This window comes from Ostrinia furnacalis, unplaced genomic scaffold (genome assembly GCF_004193835.3).
Source record: "Ostrinia furnacalis isolate ACB-3 unplaced genomic scaffold, ASM419383v2 OfSCF6613, whole genome shotgun sequence".
Lineage (NCBI taxonomy): Eukaryota > Metazoa > Arthropoda > Insecta > Lepidoptera > Crambidae > Ostrinia > Ostrinia furnacalis.
Genome location: NW_021136852.1, coordinates 28597 through 44929, shown reverse-complemented (window position 1 = coordinate 44929; position 16333 = coordinate 28597). Strand labels below are relative to the sequence as shown.

At 41.2% G+C, this 16333-nt stretch overlaps 1 protein-coding gene across 1 annotated transcript; it reads right to left on the bottom strand.

The window, feature by feature from the left end:
- Window positions 1-2653: 2653 nt before the first annotated feature.
- Window positions 2654-9396, bottom strand: LOC114362555 (uncharacterized; the record flags this gene model as incomplete). The annotated part of the gene is made up of 5 exons (XM_028318002.1): window positions 2654-3015; window positions 4349-4568; window positions 4946-5085; window positions 6034-6186; window positions 9244-9396. Coding segments are annotated over 5 exons (978 nt in total), but the record flags the coding sequence as incomplete, so codon positions are not given.
- Window positions 9397-16333: the final 6937 nt, after the last annotated feature.

The window sequence follows — 16333 nt, the reverse complement described above, 5'->3', positions numbered from 1 at the left end:
TGAACTACTCAATTGTTTGACATAATTAAAATAAAATCAACGCACATACGCCATAACACTTTATACATCAGTTAACAATCATTATTGTCAGTTATAAATCTATTTTTATGACTTTTATATTTAAATATAAATTCGCGTCTAGTAGTAGGCAGTTTTAACACAATTATGTTTATATTAATTTTCCTATTTATTTTCAAACTGCTTCGAGATGTGGTCTTAAGTATTATTACTAGTCAATCTATGCTTTGCTTAATGTCATACAATTCCTATCGCTCTTAGATTTTATATTTTATTCCTTTTATAAGTACAACTGCCTTGTTGTATCGTATCCTATCTTTATTTCGCTCTTAATCCTATATTTCTTAAGGGAGAGTCCGCTAATTTGGACCAGTTTTTTTCAATCCCATTTTACACATAGTTTTCTTTTGTTTTTGCTAATGTCCATGGTATATAATAAAAGATACATTATTCAACTTACTATTTCATAAGTATTAATTAACATGATTGTTGTATATTTAGCACAAATCAACAAAGTACGAGTTCAGAGCTTCGGTCCAATTTAGCCAACCGGTTCGATAATTTGTACCACAGGGTTACTAAATTGGATTTCAATAAATTTCAAGCCTTTAAAAAAACTATGGCAAAATATTATACGATACATTCTTAACAAATTAGGAAACGAAGAGGAACAGTAGTTAATAACATAGACAATCGATATTGTTTTACTCGTTATCACGATTTTGAGTAAAAGTTTTGTAATTCCAATTATCGTAACGCACACTTGTACCTAATCTACTTTGCCAGTCTTTTGCTTTCATTTATTGTTAGTCAAACATAACTACGCTATTATAACTTCAAAATATGATTTACTAAAAAAAATTTCAAAATCCTTTGGTAAAGTTCCATACAACTTGATGTGGTACAATTTAGCCGACTAGGTGATAGTGCTTTTAAAAAATCGGTAAAAAATATAGCTTATAAATACCGAAAAATGTTTCAAATAATTGTAATCCACACTAATTTACGCTTCTAAATAATATATTAGAAACACCCTGTGATTAAATTTAACAAAATTACAATCTAAACATGTATTGTCAAAAGTTAGTTGAAAACAATGAAAAAATACTTTTCAAAATAAAACACACGTGTTTGTTGTCACGGCAAAAACCACATGGCCGATATTAATTGATTTTAGTTGTGTATCGCTGAGTGTTGCAATTACAGACATTCAATAAATACTTTACGAAATATGAGGGTGGTACAATTTACCCGGCGGTACAATATACCGAACTCTCCCCTATAAGGAAAATCTTAATTTAGACCACAAAAATGCATTTTTTTAATAAACCAACCCAGAGTGAAAAAATAATTCATCTGATAACTTAGAATACAAACTGCAACGTATATAAAAAAAACTTTCATATATTTACTACCATAAGACCACACCTCGAGACGCAAACATATACTAGTTGGCTTGAAATGGATGGAACTAGCACATTCAGTAGTAAATCGCTACGGAGTTAGAATGAACGCTTAGTTTACCACTACGGTCAAGGATGCAGCTGTTAAGCCCATAGTCATAGTCGAGTAGTTGGTTATGTTACGAACATTAAAATTGTCATAAGCAGGTTTTTTTATTTTCCTGACATAGTAGTAATAGAACTGTCTTAGTCTTTTTTAATTTTTAACACGCTTTTAAAACAATCAATAAAAAGGTCAGCAAATTACTGGAAACTTGGCCCAGAGCACTGCCATGCCTATTTTATGCAGCAGACAGCTAATGAAGAATAATGTGCAAATTAATAATTGTGATAAAAAGTAGAACGAATGTTTAATATTTTTGTTTATCTTCTAAGATGCCAGAAGAGGATTCAAATGTATCTTTATAGCAAAAAAAAAGAAGGGATTTACCGTTTTTGTTGCTATAAAGACATATACCTAATTCAATACCTTGATGGTATTATTTTTACGATTCGATCTGCTTAGGGTTCGACAAGTTTCAATAGTTCGTATCATAATCATCTTTAAAATATGTTAACTAGGCATACCTCTACCTACTTGTAGATACTGACAAACCTCTTGGACAATCGTTAGTCTAGTAAATCATGGTAAAGGTACTTACAATTTATTGGTCTACCAGCGCATTCGCGTCATTGCTTGTCCAAGCGTCTTCGTGAAAACCAAACAAAACTGAAAATGCCATATAACAAAATACCACTACTATGATTACGTGCTTGAATTCACAAATATTGCCAAATAATAAACACTAGAAAGGAAAAGGCAAGGTAGTGCAAATTTTTCGGTTAAACTACATAATCGTGGATATCTTCGCTAATTAGTATGAAAATATAAAAAATTGGTTATCCCTACTTTGGTGTAACTTGTTAACTTTTCACAGCCATCTTTATCAAATTGTTCATCGTTATTTGACAATATCATTACTTCAATTCCATCATAGTATTAGCATTTTGCTATAGGCATGCACTTAGAGCCTCGTATTCAGCTAGGAATAGAACTAGCAAAATAGTCTTAAAATAGACACGAATATGGTTAGGAGCTTGCGAGAATTATCCAAACGTGCAAAATAATCGACTCGTAGCTTATCGAATAGAAAAATCACCCGACACGGTCAGAGTCCGTTGCACATCGGTGTTTCGGCGCTTGCCGGTAGAGTTAGACCGTCCATGCGAGGAGTTTATTGCTTTAGGAGCGCAGCTGGGCGGGGCTGAGGACGAGTTCGCCGTCGGGGCCCCCGGCGAAGGAGACGTTTCGGGGCGGGGGCCTGCGGGGCCCCGGGGGGCCTGGGGCGCCGGGCCCCGGCTGGAGAGCGCTGGGCTGGCTCGCGCTTTGCCGCACGGCACTGGGCGGGGTGACGCTCGCCATGGCGCTTTGCCGCACCGCGCTTTGAGACGCGCTCTGCCGGATCGCACTCGGCTGCGTCGTTGGCGCAAGCGGCGCCGCGGTTTGTGCCGCGTTCGGCGTCGTGCTTTGTTGTGCACTTTGCTGGAGAATACCCTGAAAGAATAAGTGCTAGTTTAGTATTTAGTAACATATTAGAGGAATCGGTTTCTTGACATACGACAGTGAAGTCCTTTCCCTGTTGTTCTTGTCTCTTTTTTTTTGCTCACTTTCCCTACTGGACTACGCAGTCGCAGATTATTACCAGTAATTTGGACCTATTTCTTGATGCTCTTCGCGGTAGCACAGCAGTCGCGCTGTAATAATGACTTACGTCTAGATTGTCACTTGTTTTTTTGCTTACTTTCTCTTCTGTTAATCGTAACAGGCAGATGCATTGGCATCGGCCAATGCACCTGGATCACCGTTTATCGCGTCTACTCACTTGTGGCATCGACGCCGCCTGAGCCAGGGGCAGGTGGGCGGGCGCGGTGGCGGTGCGGTACCGTCGCAGCCGCTCGTCCTCCTCGCCGGAGGACAGGCTGGACACGTCGCAGGAGGACGCGTCGAGTCCGCGCGGGCGGCATCTCCTTGCCTTCATTATTACCTATTTCTTGGTGCTCTTTGTGGTAGCACAGCAGTAGTGCTGTAATGATGACTTACCCCTAGATTGTCTCTTGTTTCTTTGCTCAATTACTGCTGCTACGGCTGCTGCTACCTGTGACGCAAAAGGACGCGTCGATCCTCCAACCAGCGACATCTCCTCGCTTTCATTATTACCAGTAATTTGGACCTATTTCTTGATGTTCTTCATGGTAGCACAGCAGTCGCGCTATTATGATGACTTACCCCCTAGATTGTCTCTTGTTTTTTTGCTCACTTTCTCTTCTGTTACGATGCCAATGCACCTGGATCACCGTTTATCGCGTCTACTCACTTGTGGCATCGACGCCGTCTGAGCCAGCGGCAGGTGGGCGGGCGCGGTGGCGGTGCGGTACCGTCGCAGCCGCTCGTCCTCCTCGCCGGAGGACAGGCTGGACACGTCGCAGGAGGACGCGTCGAGCCTCCGCGCGGGCGGCATCTCCTTGCCTTCATTATTACCTATTTCTTGGTGCTCTTTGTGGTAGCACAGCAGTAGTGCTGTAATGATGACTTACCCCTAGATTGTCTCTTGTTTCTTTGCTCAATTACTGCTGCTACGGCTGCTGCTACCTGTGACGCAAAAGGACGCGTCGATCTTCCAACCAGTGGCATCTCATTGTCTTCATTATTACCAGTAATTTGGACCTATTTCTTGATGTTCTTCATGTTAGCACAGCAGTCGCGCTATTATGATGACTTACCCCCTAGATTGTCTCTTGTTTTTTTGCTCACTTTCTCTTCTGGTACGATGTAAATGCAGCTGGATCTCAGATGCTCACACACTGTCGCGTCTACACTCCTCACTCACTTGTGGCATCGACGCCGTCTGAGCCAGGGGCAGGTGGGCGGGCGCGGTGGCGGTGCGGTACCGTCGCAGCCGCTCGTCCTCCTCGCCGGAGGACAGGCTGGACACGTCGCAGGAGGACGCGTCGAGCCTCCGCGCGGGCGAGCACTGGGCCGGGCCCGCGCGGGGGCCGCTGCCGCCTCCCGCCAATGGCATCTCCTCGCCTTCCACGCATCCAGACAGTCTGGGAATAGATGGATTAGATTGGCATTAGTGTTCTGTTGACAACGTTAGCCAGACAGAGTGCGAGAAGAAATACGAAAGTCAACGTGTATTGGTTGATAAGTAAGTGGATGTAGGTAGTGCAGTGTTTTTAAATTGAGAATTCGTGTCAGCATAGGTACATAAGTTATGTTTTCCAGGCGCAGGGACTTTAGTAGCTGATGAAAATGATGAATTAAAAACAGAGTGAAAATTCTTTTTGGCAAGTAACATACGTGTAGGACGTTATCCAGCTAGATAGAGTTTCTCGCTGAAAGTGGCAATTGTTCTGATAAAACTAACAGCAGACAGAATGGTTTTTGGATATAATATGAGTAGGATTACTAAGACAGTTATTACCTTCTGCTCTCCTTGTAATTGGTCCGCCGTCGGCAGCAGGGCTTCGCAAATATGCAGAATGCGATGCGCAGCAGACAGCAGGCGAGCCCGGCCACGATGAGCGACGGGCCCACCAGCCGCAGCGCCGGCGTCTTGAAACCCTGAAACAGGAAGTATCCTTTGTCAATGACCAGACCATTATAGGTACACATAATATGTGTACAATGTTATTATAGGTATGTTAACTGAAGATTTACAACAACAAATCAGTGTGTGAAAAAGCTGGAGATCGTGCGTTGGTGGCGTTCCTTTCGGGAGACTTACGTCTTCCCAAAGATTCGAAGAAGTCGAGTGAGAAGAACAGTCTAAATCAAGCGCAAAGCCCGCTAACTGTAGCTCGCTACAGCTGTACTACCAACTAACTAGTAGACGATACATTGCTAATATCCCTCCCTAGGTCCAGAATGGCACGAGCCCACGATCCAGGTGTTTAACTTTATTCTATACAGGATTCTTTAACTTACTACATCTGTGCTACCCATGAGAGAATAACAATGCTCTTACAGTAGGACTCACCTTGTCGCCGATGCCTACGAAATACACAGCTACTATCCCTAGGTCTAGAGCGCCTCCTCGCAGTGTCGCCTCTCCTCTCCAGGTGTAGAGGACATTTAACCAACTACCGCCGTACTTTGTACTAACTAGCCAGAGAAAATAACAATGCTCTTACACTACTGACCTTGTCGCCGGTGCCTACGAAGTAGACCACCAGCCCCACGGCCAATCTGCCCAGGCCGGCGTATAGGAGCCGCGCCACGCCCCACGTATCCCCTCTCTCTACCATAGTTACTACGGCAGCACGAGTCCCCTCTCTAACTCACTACAGCTGTCTACCAACTAGAGAGAATTAAATGCACTACTCGTCTCCGGTCCATACGAAGTAGACGCCCAACAGGTGTGCCCAGGTCTAAAGCGCCGCAGTTATCCCCTCTCTAACTACTACATCTCTGTACTACCAAAGAGAGAGAACACGCCAGGTGCAGAGGGCATCTAACCAACTAACATGTTTGCTACCAACTAGAAAGAATAAATTCTCTTACACTACTGACCTTGTCGCCGGTGCCCACGAAGTAGACCACCAGCCCCACGGCCAGCGTGCCCAGGCCTGCGTATAGGAGCCGCGCCACGCCCCACGTGTCCCCGATGACGCCCTCCGCTTCGCCGTCGGATTCTGATGACGATCCGTATGATGCATCTCGCACCTGGAACGTAAATAAGCCGTGAGCAAGTAATTATATTGCTGTCGCGACTGTGCGACGGGCGCACGCAGTAAGTGTGCGAGTGCGACAGCAACATGATTACGCGCGAGCGATAAGGATGGGTAGCTTGGGGTCATAGGACAAAATTCTACGTGCTCACGGACCAGGCTTTAGTTGATTTTAAAAGACTTTGCTACCTCTTCATCGTCTTATGCTACAAAGATATCAAAGATATGGTATGTAGGTAATCTGCATTACAAGAATTCCTGCCACTTATATCTGGTCATGGTGATGATGATCGGCATCCACAAAAATTGGATTTTCTCTGCGTGAAACAATGATTTCTTACTGAAGGAATTCACTAGCCAATCTGCCAGCCCCTTTTGCCACTTCTGTCTACTAAGCTAGTTTCCCAATTACTTAAGTTTTCGCTGATAGAAGTATGGACGACGAGATTTGAGACAAAAATCGCACTTAGTTAGGGTACTTCAAATTCTTGGTTCTTACCAAGATATACCTAACTAAGACCTATTTATGTACCTAGATACGGTGTAAGAGATCACACCAGATTAAATGTATCAAGTTGGAGAATCAACAGCGATAAGAGAATCAATTTATAGATCTTAAGCAACAACATAACCTTGTTAAAACTTTGTTAGTTCACTATCGGTGCGTCAAATCTTCCTATCAATTTTCATATCATGTGAAAGGTGCTTTTCCTGATAATCAGTAATTTATTTCAGAATTAAGAGAGACAAGTGTGAGAGTTGAAACATTCTGAGGCATCTGCATTATACTAAAGTGCACGCTCGCTCAGATATTCCGATTAGGGTCTTCTAAGTATCGATATCATTTTGAGGCAGGAGGAGTAAGGATTACTTCAGCAAAATAAGGCGACGACAAACGTTAGGTTAGGCTGGAAAGGTCGAAGAGAAAAACTGGAAATGGGGTCAGTGGAATTTTGATAGATCTAATATACCATTGAAAAAACTAGGGATCAGGAATGTCAAACAATATGCAAAAGGATATTATGAGAATAGCCACGCGTGCTGGCTGTTTTAATTGTTTGACGAGCCCACTTTTCTTCTACCTACTACTTCTACCGTAACAGAAAAACCATCATAATAATTATCAGAAAGGTCAAAGTTGCCACTCTAATTGATGGTGACAGCAAAAGGTTGCTTTTTGTACTTTTTACTATCAACTTTGCATTAAAGGTCAGCGAATTTGTAACAATGTTTCTGGTAACCTACTTGTTATTAGAAAATATCACGTGGGTGTGGTTCTAAATAGGTCATAATTTAATCCACCATTAAGTTACATTAATTTGACATTCGCCGGGCATACAAAGGGTCTATGCAGTGCATATTATGCAGGCCACACACGCGACCACCCAAATTATTTAGTTATTATGTTGTCGAGCGAGATACAAACTTTGATAAGGAATTATGTAGTTGTTAGAAAGTGATTGGTTGTTTGAAGTATTAAATTACGTACACCTACCTAGATGTACTAATGAGACCTTGGGTCTTGTCATCTTGTGCCGTTGTTGCTTGTGCTGAGTTTTTTGTAGGTAATTTTTACTGCCTGCTCAACCGCTCTCTAAACACTATTTCTCGCGTCCTGTATCAGTCTAAGGAGAGATCCGCTGCCTCTAGCCACGAGCACAGCTGACTACTTTTATGTAAACTGTGTTCTTTTAACGCACTGGTCTAACGGTTTGGCCAGCCTAAGGAGTGTACGCTAAATCCTCCATTTGCCTCAGGTAAAGGGATATTGTATGATAATGACTGGCTTTGTGTCTTGATGTCCTTGTGCTGCTAAAATGAGCTAGCCGTAGATTGTCACCTGTTTCTGTGATCATTAACCGCTACTTATCGCTACGATCCCAATACTCCTGGTCTGCTCAGCTGCTCTAAAGACTAACGCCCGTTTTCACCATCAATCTCTAATTTTTAAGTGAGCCCTATGGTAACACATATAACAGGAATTTTGTTTTCATAGGGGTCACTTAAAAATTAGAGATTGATGGTGAAAACGGGCATAAGTCTAGGGTGTCCCATACTCGGTTGTTCCTGTGCCACTTCCTGGGGTCTCGGCGCGCGCCCGGGTGGTCGCCGAGCACGGAGCAGCGCCGCGCCGCGCCGCCCGCGCCCCCGCCGCCCGCGCCCACCGAGAGCGCCGCCGCCTCTTGCCACGAGCACAGCTGACTACTGATTGTGTACTGTATTCTTTTAACGCACTAGTCTAACGCGTCTGGCCAGTATGGAGAGTTTAGGCCCCATCTTCCTTTTGCCTCTGTTAATTTGTGAAGGTCGTGCTCTAGCAATGGAGACTAAGTTACCTAAGTGTCACTGCTGCATTGATGAGTTACCCCTGGATTTTCACTTGAATCTATGGTCTCTTACTGCTGTCTACCTTCAATTTCCTAATGCTCCTGGCCTTAAACACAAAGTCTAAGGAGTCCCATACCCGGTTGTTCCTGTGCCACTTCCTGGGGTCGCGGCGCGCGCCCGGGTGGTCGCCGAGCACGGAGCAGCGCCGCGCCGCGCCGCCCGCGCCCCCGCCGCCCGCGCCCACTGAGAGCGCCGCCGCCTCTTGCCACGAGCACAGCTGACTACTGATTGGGTACTGTATTCTTTTAACGCACTGGTTTAACGGTTTGACTAGCGTGAAGACAGTTGTACTCGCAGTGGAGACTAAATCACCTGACAGTGATATGATGATCACTGGCCTTGTGTCTTGATGCCCTTGGTGATGATAAGTCAATCGTAGATTGTCACTTATTTCTGTGGTCTTTTGTTGCTGCCTACCTTCAATATTCCAATGCTCCTGGCCAGCTCATCCGCTCTAAACACAATTCCTCGCGCCCTGCACCAATCTAAGAATACCCAAGAAGTAGTCCCAAATTCTCACGCCCTGCTTCAGTCGGCCAGTCTAGGGAAAGGAACTCCTTAACCGTCCTGCATCAAAGAAGATCCAAAGAGTATCATACCTGGTTTTTCCTATGCTCCTGGCCAGCTCAGCCGCTCTAAACACTAAGTCTAGTGTGTCCCATACCCGGTTGTTCCTGTGCCATTTCCTGGGGTCGCGGCGCGCGCCCGGGTGGTCGCCGAGCACGGAGCAGCGCCGCGCCGCGCCGCCCGCGCCCCCGCCGCCCGCGCCCACCGAGAGCGCCGCCGCCTCTTGCCACGCCGCGCGCCCAGCTGCGCACTGGAAACAAGTACCAAACTGGTGAGGATAAGATCTAGATTTTCAGGTGAAGCTCATTTATAGTTCCTGATTTGATTGGAAAGATCACGCGCAGCTGCGCATTGAAAAAAAGTATCAAACTGGTGATAATAAGGTCTAGATTTGCATGTGAGGAAATGATCCTTAATTTGACCACGATGGCCATAACTGGGTACTGGAAATAAGTAAGTATCAAACTGGTGAGAATAAGGTCTAAATTTGCAGGTGAGGGAATGGCCAAGGATCACGCGCTGCTGCGCACTGGAAACAAGTACCAAACTGGTGAGTCTAGGTTTGCAGGTGGGGAAATTGTCCCTATTGACCAGAATGGAGCCGTTTGGATTATGCAGAATTGAAATAAGTGTGAACTATTCAGAATAGGATCCAATTAGATTCACAGTAATTGTTGATTGCATGTGTCAGCAATCTTAGTTATATTGACTTGAACCTTATAATCGTATGGCCAAGCTGTGGTCCAAGGTATAACGGGATACTGTGCAAGGTAGGTACATCAGGGGTGTTGTACCTTAGTCCGCCTTCTTATATCAACGCAGTATTTATTTCTAGTTGTATGAATAATTAATGGGATTCTATGCATTCATTTTATAGTTGAATTGGGTCTATCCATTTATCCATAACTTACAAATCTTAATCTCTCCGTTTATTTTCAAAAAATCGAATTGTTAAACCCGGCCTAGGTACAACAGGTTTCCCTACTCTTAAATAATGTTTATACCTTGTTTCAAACTCAAGGATAGGTGAAATCTTGTAAAAATGGCATTTAATTCAAAAGATTTGACTTTTGTTTAAATCGTGTTTCGAGTAAGTAATATACATTCTCCCTAGAGCTTTAATTGGCATTTAAAGTGCTTTTTGATTCTAAATTTTGCTGATCTAATGCAAACTTATTTTTTAAATCTTATCAATCTGTCACCTAATTAGTTATGTATCTACGTAAGAATGGGGATTTCGTGCTTTGCAGGGGCCTGGGCCTGGGCGTTTGTTATCACACTCCGGTGTGAATCACCAAGTACCCTTGGAATGGGGTCGTTCACACCGTTGACACCATAGTGCTATCAGGCCTTGGTAGCTTGGTTATAGTGCCACACCCCTTTCCAGGACGGTTTAGCACCAGTTGCCCTTATTGTCATTGTAGAGATAGGTAACTACAGGGTGGCCCAGAACAAAATTCACTTTAGAATCAATCCAATCAATCAAATCAATGTTTTCCATGAATAATTTTAAATAAGAATACAATTTACGAGTTTATTTTAAGAGTTTATTATTCAATAAAAAAAATCACTTCTAATATTGTGTGTCTGGATACATTTAGTATGGAAGCTGGAAACATTGAATTTTCAGATAGATCCAGTTTATTCTGTAACCTTTTATTAGTACCGTTTGAAAGAGCTCATGAAGCACTTACAGGATCAGTAATTCAGTAACCAGTTTTTCAATATCTTGTATAGTTTAGACAAAATCGAGTGAGATCACTTAAGGTTTCCACCCTGTATATCAACGACGGACAATAATGACTTACTGCATTCTTAACGCGAAAGAACTATAGGTACATCTTATAATTTATAATCATAAGGCTTTTTAACAAAAGCAAACGGTTAAAAAACTTGGTATTGACGCCAAACAAATCCGAGACCTTGTTTAAACAGGTCACGATTCCGATCTGACCATATTAGGCTGCCAGTGGATCTAAGGCGGTATTACGCGTCGTATCGTTGACAATATTTCACGGTGCGGAAGCGCCGGCCGTGAGAATAGCCCTAAAAACTGGCAAGTGCGAGCCGGGCTCGCGCATGAAGGGTTCCGTTCCGTTTTTTTTTTGTTGTTGAATGCGAGTCCACTTAAATATTAATTTTATTTTAATTTCATTATTTATTTTAGAAGACTAATTCAATAAATATCATGTGAATATTTCAAGCGTCTACATGTCACCATTATTAATCGAGCGTAAAATAATTATTTTAATTCTCCTTTTAATATTTTTTGACATAGTAGGTAGCAACAGAAATACCTAAATCATCTGTGAAAATTTCAACTGTCCAGCTACCACGGTTCATGAGATAGCGATAATAGCGAAGTCTAAGGCTGAGTTGCACCACCCTTCTTTAACCGTAACTATAACCATAACCGGTGTTTTTTTCATGATGTTTGACAGACTGTGTCATTTCTTAAAATAAAATGATACAACCCAGAGTAAGTGATTGATGCCCGTTTTCACCATCAATCCCTGATTTTTAAGTGACCCCTAAAGTAACACATAATAGGAATTTTGTTTTTATAGGGATCACTTAAAAATTAGGGATTCATGGTGAAAACGGGCGTCCCCTTTGGGTACGGAACCCTAAAATGCCTATAAACAAAAGCTCGCCGAGTGTCGATATATCAAACTACTGTCTTCTCCCTAGTGCGTTATTGTCGTCGGTTTATTGTGCCTTTTACAAGTACCGACAGTTTTATTGTCCCTAAATGTTGGCAACACTTTTGTTGAAAGATAAACTAGTGAAGTGACTCAAGATTATCTGACCAGCGAGATTGGCAGTAAATTAATTTTAAATGAGACGTCAAGAAAAGTAGGGCAGGTAAACTGACTACAAGTAATGTAGAGTTCCGTACTTAGTCGTAAATATTATTTAACAACTAAAAAAGACAGTTACATTGGGTTTGATATAAAGCCAACGAGTTCAAGATGGTGTTGGGTATTCAAACTCAAATGTTTTTATTATTCAAACTACTTTACAGTACTTTCACTATGTTCTCGTAGTTTGGACATTCATCATCATCATTTCAGCCATAGCACGCCCACTGCTGAACTAGTCCTCCCCCAATGATTTTATGTTAACTGATTGGTAAGCGGCCTGCGTTCGGACATTAATTTTTCCTAATTAAAGTAGGTTTTTTATTTTTATTACAAGCTTTATATTGACTTCACTTGTTAGTATGTGTGGGACAAATCTTGCAACTGAATTTAAGACCAGTTCTCCTCAACCGATTGAGCTGGAATTTGGTATACTTATGTAAGTACGATGACAATGCAATATTATGGTACCATTGAGCTGGTCTGATGATGGAGTCGGGAGGTGGCCATAGGAACTCCTAAACAAAACGGCAGAAACTCATCGAGTTTGGGTTCGTTGGATTTGTCTTTTCGAGCACTTAAGTGTTAGATAATGTCCAGGGTCCTGAGATTAAGATATAACTAAAAAGTGTAAAATAAAATTATAATAAAAATAAACTTTTTTAAAAACAAGCTTTTATTCTGAATTTCGAAAGCTTGTAGCGCAAACAGAGAAAAAGAGGAATAAATTCCATGCGCGATACAAGCTTTCGAAATCTATACTTATAATAAATCTGTAGAGAGGTCAATTCTGTACATGAAATATATTTTCAAAATAACTATCAGGGGGTCATTAGTGATCGATACTGATGCCAAAAATGCAATCAGTAAAATTTTTGTCTATCTGTCTGTCTGTCTGTCTGTCTGTCTGTATGTTCCTTATAGAAACAAAAACTACTCGACGGATTTTAACGAAACTTGGTACAATTATTCTTTATACTCCTGGGCAGGTTATAGGATACTTAGGAATTCCCACGGGAACGGGCATTAGCGGGAAAATCCTTTTGTATGAAAAATCTAAACCGCTTAAGTTAGACGCTTGAAATTTGGCAAGCAGGTACCTTAGTAAACTTAAAGCTTAGTTATAACAGGATATTGCAAAATTCCTACGGGAACGGGAATTAGCGAGAAAAAATTGATGAAAAAATCTAAACCGCGTAAGTAGATGAAGGGGGTAAAACGGGTTCCACGCGTACGAAGTCGCGGGCGGCCGCTAGTTCAGAATAAAAGCTTGTTTTTAAAAAAGTTTATTTTTTTTTATTATCTTTAAAATAAGTTACGAAATTGGATTCCAGATGTTATTAGCACTTTCCTGATGTGTCTCCGATCCGGGGTTTCGCGATCAGTCAATTAATAATTAATAATGAAACCACGAGAATTATCGACGAAGCCAGGGGTATAATGGTTCCTTATTAACTACAGGACCCTAAATACACACAACTTTTACCCAAATAATTCGCAACTATTAAAATTAAAAGCTTACTGTAGCGAACGCATTTCAGTAACTCCAACATAGTTTGAAGTGAATAGTTTGTAACTTTGTATTTAAATTTTGTTTGTTATAAATTGTACCAGCACGGAACAAGCGGTTCGTTTGCAACAAAACGTTTGGAACAATGGTAGAGCCGGGCTCAAACTAAAAAGCTGCCAAGGGCGAGTTACATTCACGTACAAAGGGTTCCCTACATGTCCTAATATGATTTGTAGATACTACTCTGAACTAATGTAGGTGAAACCTGCAAGTATCTTGGTCAAGTTTATCATTTATTTTCCCTTGTATTTGTTTCAAATTAGGTACATAACTACGTAAGGTAAGGTAAGGTAAGGTAAGGTAAGGTTGTAGGTTAAGTACATACTTAACCTACAAAAACCAACAATAATAGCTTACTTGATTTATGAAAAAATCAACTCCAAATTAACACCCAAAATTACATTTTCTTTTCGGCACCAAAACATCAGTTTCAGTCTAAGTCAGCCAGTGAAAATCTGTTTCTGCAAAAGTTACACGGAACCTTAAAAACCTACATCAATCAAACGTTTTCGCAATATTAATAGTTTTAACTTACGGATTGAAGTTTAGACTAAAGCCTTAACATAGGTACTAGGAAACAAATGGAAACATTGCGAGACCAAATTGGAAAGTTACAATATATTGTTTTGAGCTAGGTTTCTTGCCGTGCCCACCCCAGAATGGTCTAGGACAGTGTTCCACAAAGCGTGTACCTCGGCGCACTGGTGTACCATGGTCATTAGATGGTGTGCCTCGGAAAAATAAGATTATCCTATAAACTTATTTATTTATTTTAAACTTTTAAGGACATAGAACGGTGTACATAAGGCGGACTTAATGCCTTAATAGTAAGACTTAACTTATTAATGGTAAGACTACATAGACTTTATGTGTGGGTTTCACCTCCAAAAAATTTCGTTTTCCTAGATGCTATCTTGAACACAAAAAGTATGATGATGATAATAATCGCGCTCTTATTGAGCAAAAGTATGTAGGTGGTGCACGACAAAAGCAAGACCTTAGCATAATAATTACCTTCACATTTCCAATTTCTATCGGTGCAGGCTAATTTTATTACAACTTTTAAACTCATGTTCCTGTAGATTTATACCCTCATTATTCCTAGTAATAAGCATGAGCACTACTTTAATGAGCGCACATTTTATACTTCGTTGAAACTGAAACGAATTTCATGCAATAAAAATGCGCCATTTTTCATATAAAACACCGAACTCAATCTCACTTATGCCGTGCTGAAATGCTCTGGTAAATTGTGCATTTTTCAAAGTAAAATAACGCTTGAATAAGCGTTTAAACGAGGTAATGATGTCTATGCAAGCTCTGGTGTTTGTGTAGAGGTAATGGTTACATGTTGGTATTTCTCGTATGTGGTGTTGGTTTTTAAATTGAAGAAAAACGGAAAATTGCGGTCTTATTAATTATGTTATTCTATGATTTAGAAAGGTAAGGAACTACTAACTGCTAGGAATGTAAAGCGAATATGAAGAATGAATCACTCACATCCAACTTTGTTAGTGTTTATCGAGTCGTGAGTTTAGTTTTTTAATATGTCGTTCGTTACGTTTAAGATCCCTTCGTCATCATTTTACGTTCATGGTGTGTACAAGGTCCACCTTGTAGATACACACCATGAACGTAAAATGATATAAGTTCCAACTTATAGGTATTCGACTATCATAAATCCACATAGTATTTTGATGCTGGTTGTTATTCTGAAACATGGCATGATTGGTCGCGTTAGGTAAATTCTCAGGGTAAATTATAATCTAGTCAAATCGATAACGCAACAATCTTGATTCGCTTTACCCCTAAATTAGTTACATGAACGCAGATGCCTGCATTTTTCAGCTGATTATCAGGTTGAAGCACTAAAATCATCCACCAGAACCAACTCCAAGCACTGGAAAGCTCCAAAACGGGTGTACCGACCCCAGAACTGAACCGTTTTACTTCGTTCATCGCAGAATTATACTCCGTGATTTACGGTACACGCCGCCAGGGGCGCGGCAAGCGAGCATGCGATGCGACTGTACGGTCACACCACTGAAAACCTATTAAAACCAACCCTTATATCTGAAGTCATAAGAATTAAAAGTACTGTCATACTTCTGCCGCTACCTGCACCCAGCAAATTACTCTATTACAAGCAAAATGGAAATTTCAACGGATTTTATTTGCAGTTAGTCGTACTGTGCACCGGGGTTAGTCTACGTAAACAATTAAGTTAAGAAAGATAAATAGCGGAATTTATTTTGCCATTCATTTAAATGTTAACTGGTTTAAAACAGGTTGGTAAAATTTACCTAACCTACTAAGTATCTTCCATAAAATATCTGCCGCGTCTCTACAACGGGTTTTTTGCGGTTGCAGATTCGAATCCTGTTGGGTACAAATGTTAGTTGTTTGACACAAGAGCATAATTTACCCACAAGCAATGTAGTTGGTCCTTTATTGCTTAAATATTACACATTAGGAACACACTCTTTCCCACGAAGACATCCCGTTATTGCCGGTACTGTTTTTTGCAGGATCACGTTTAGTAATATACGTTTTTAATAGGTACTAAACGTTCACACGAACATCCCATTTGCAGTATCCCGTAAAAAACCGATTCGTTCAAATATCTAATTGTGTTGTCAGTGACATCTTTCCCCCAACGGGTTTAAAATACACTACCGCCACTGGTTTCGTAGTACGCGATCCACTTTCACTAAAAATATTTATTTATTTAAAATCTTTACTGCACACAAACATTT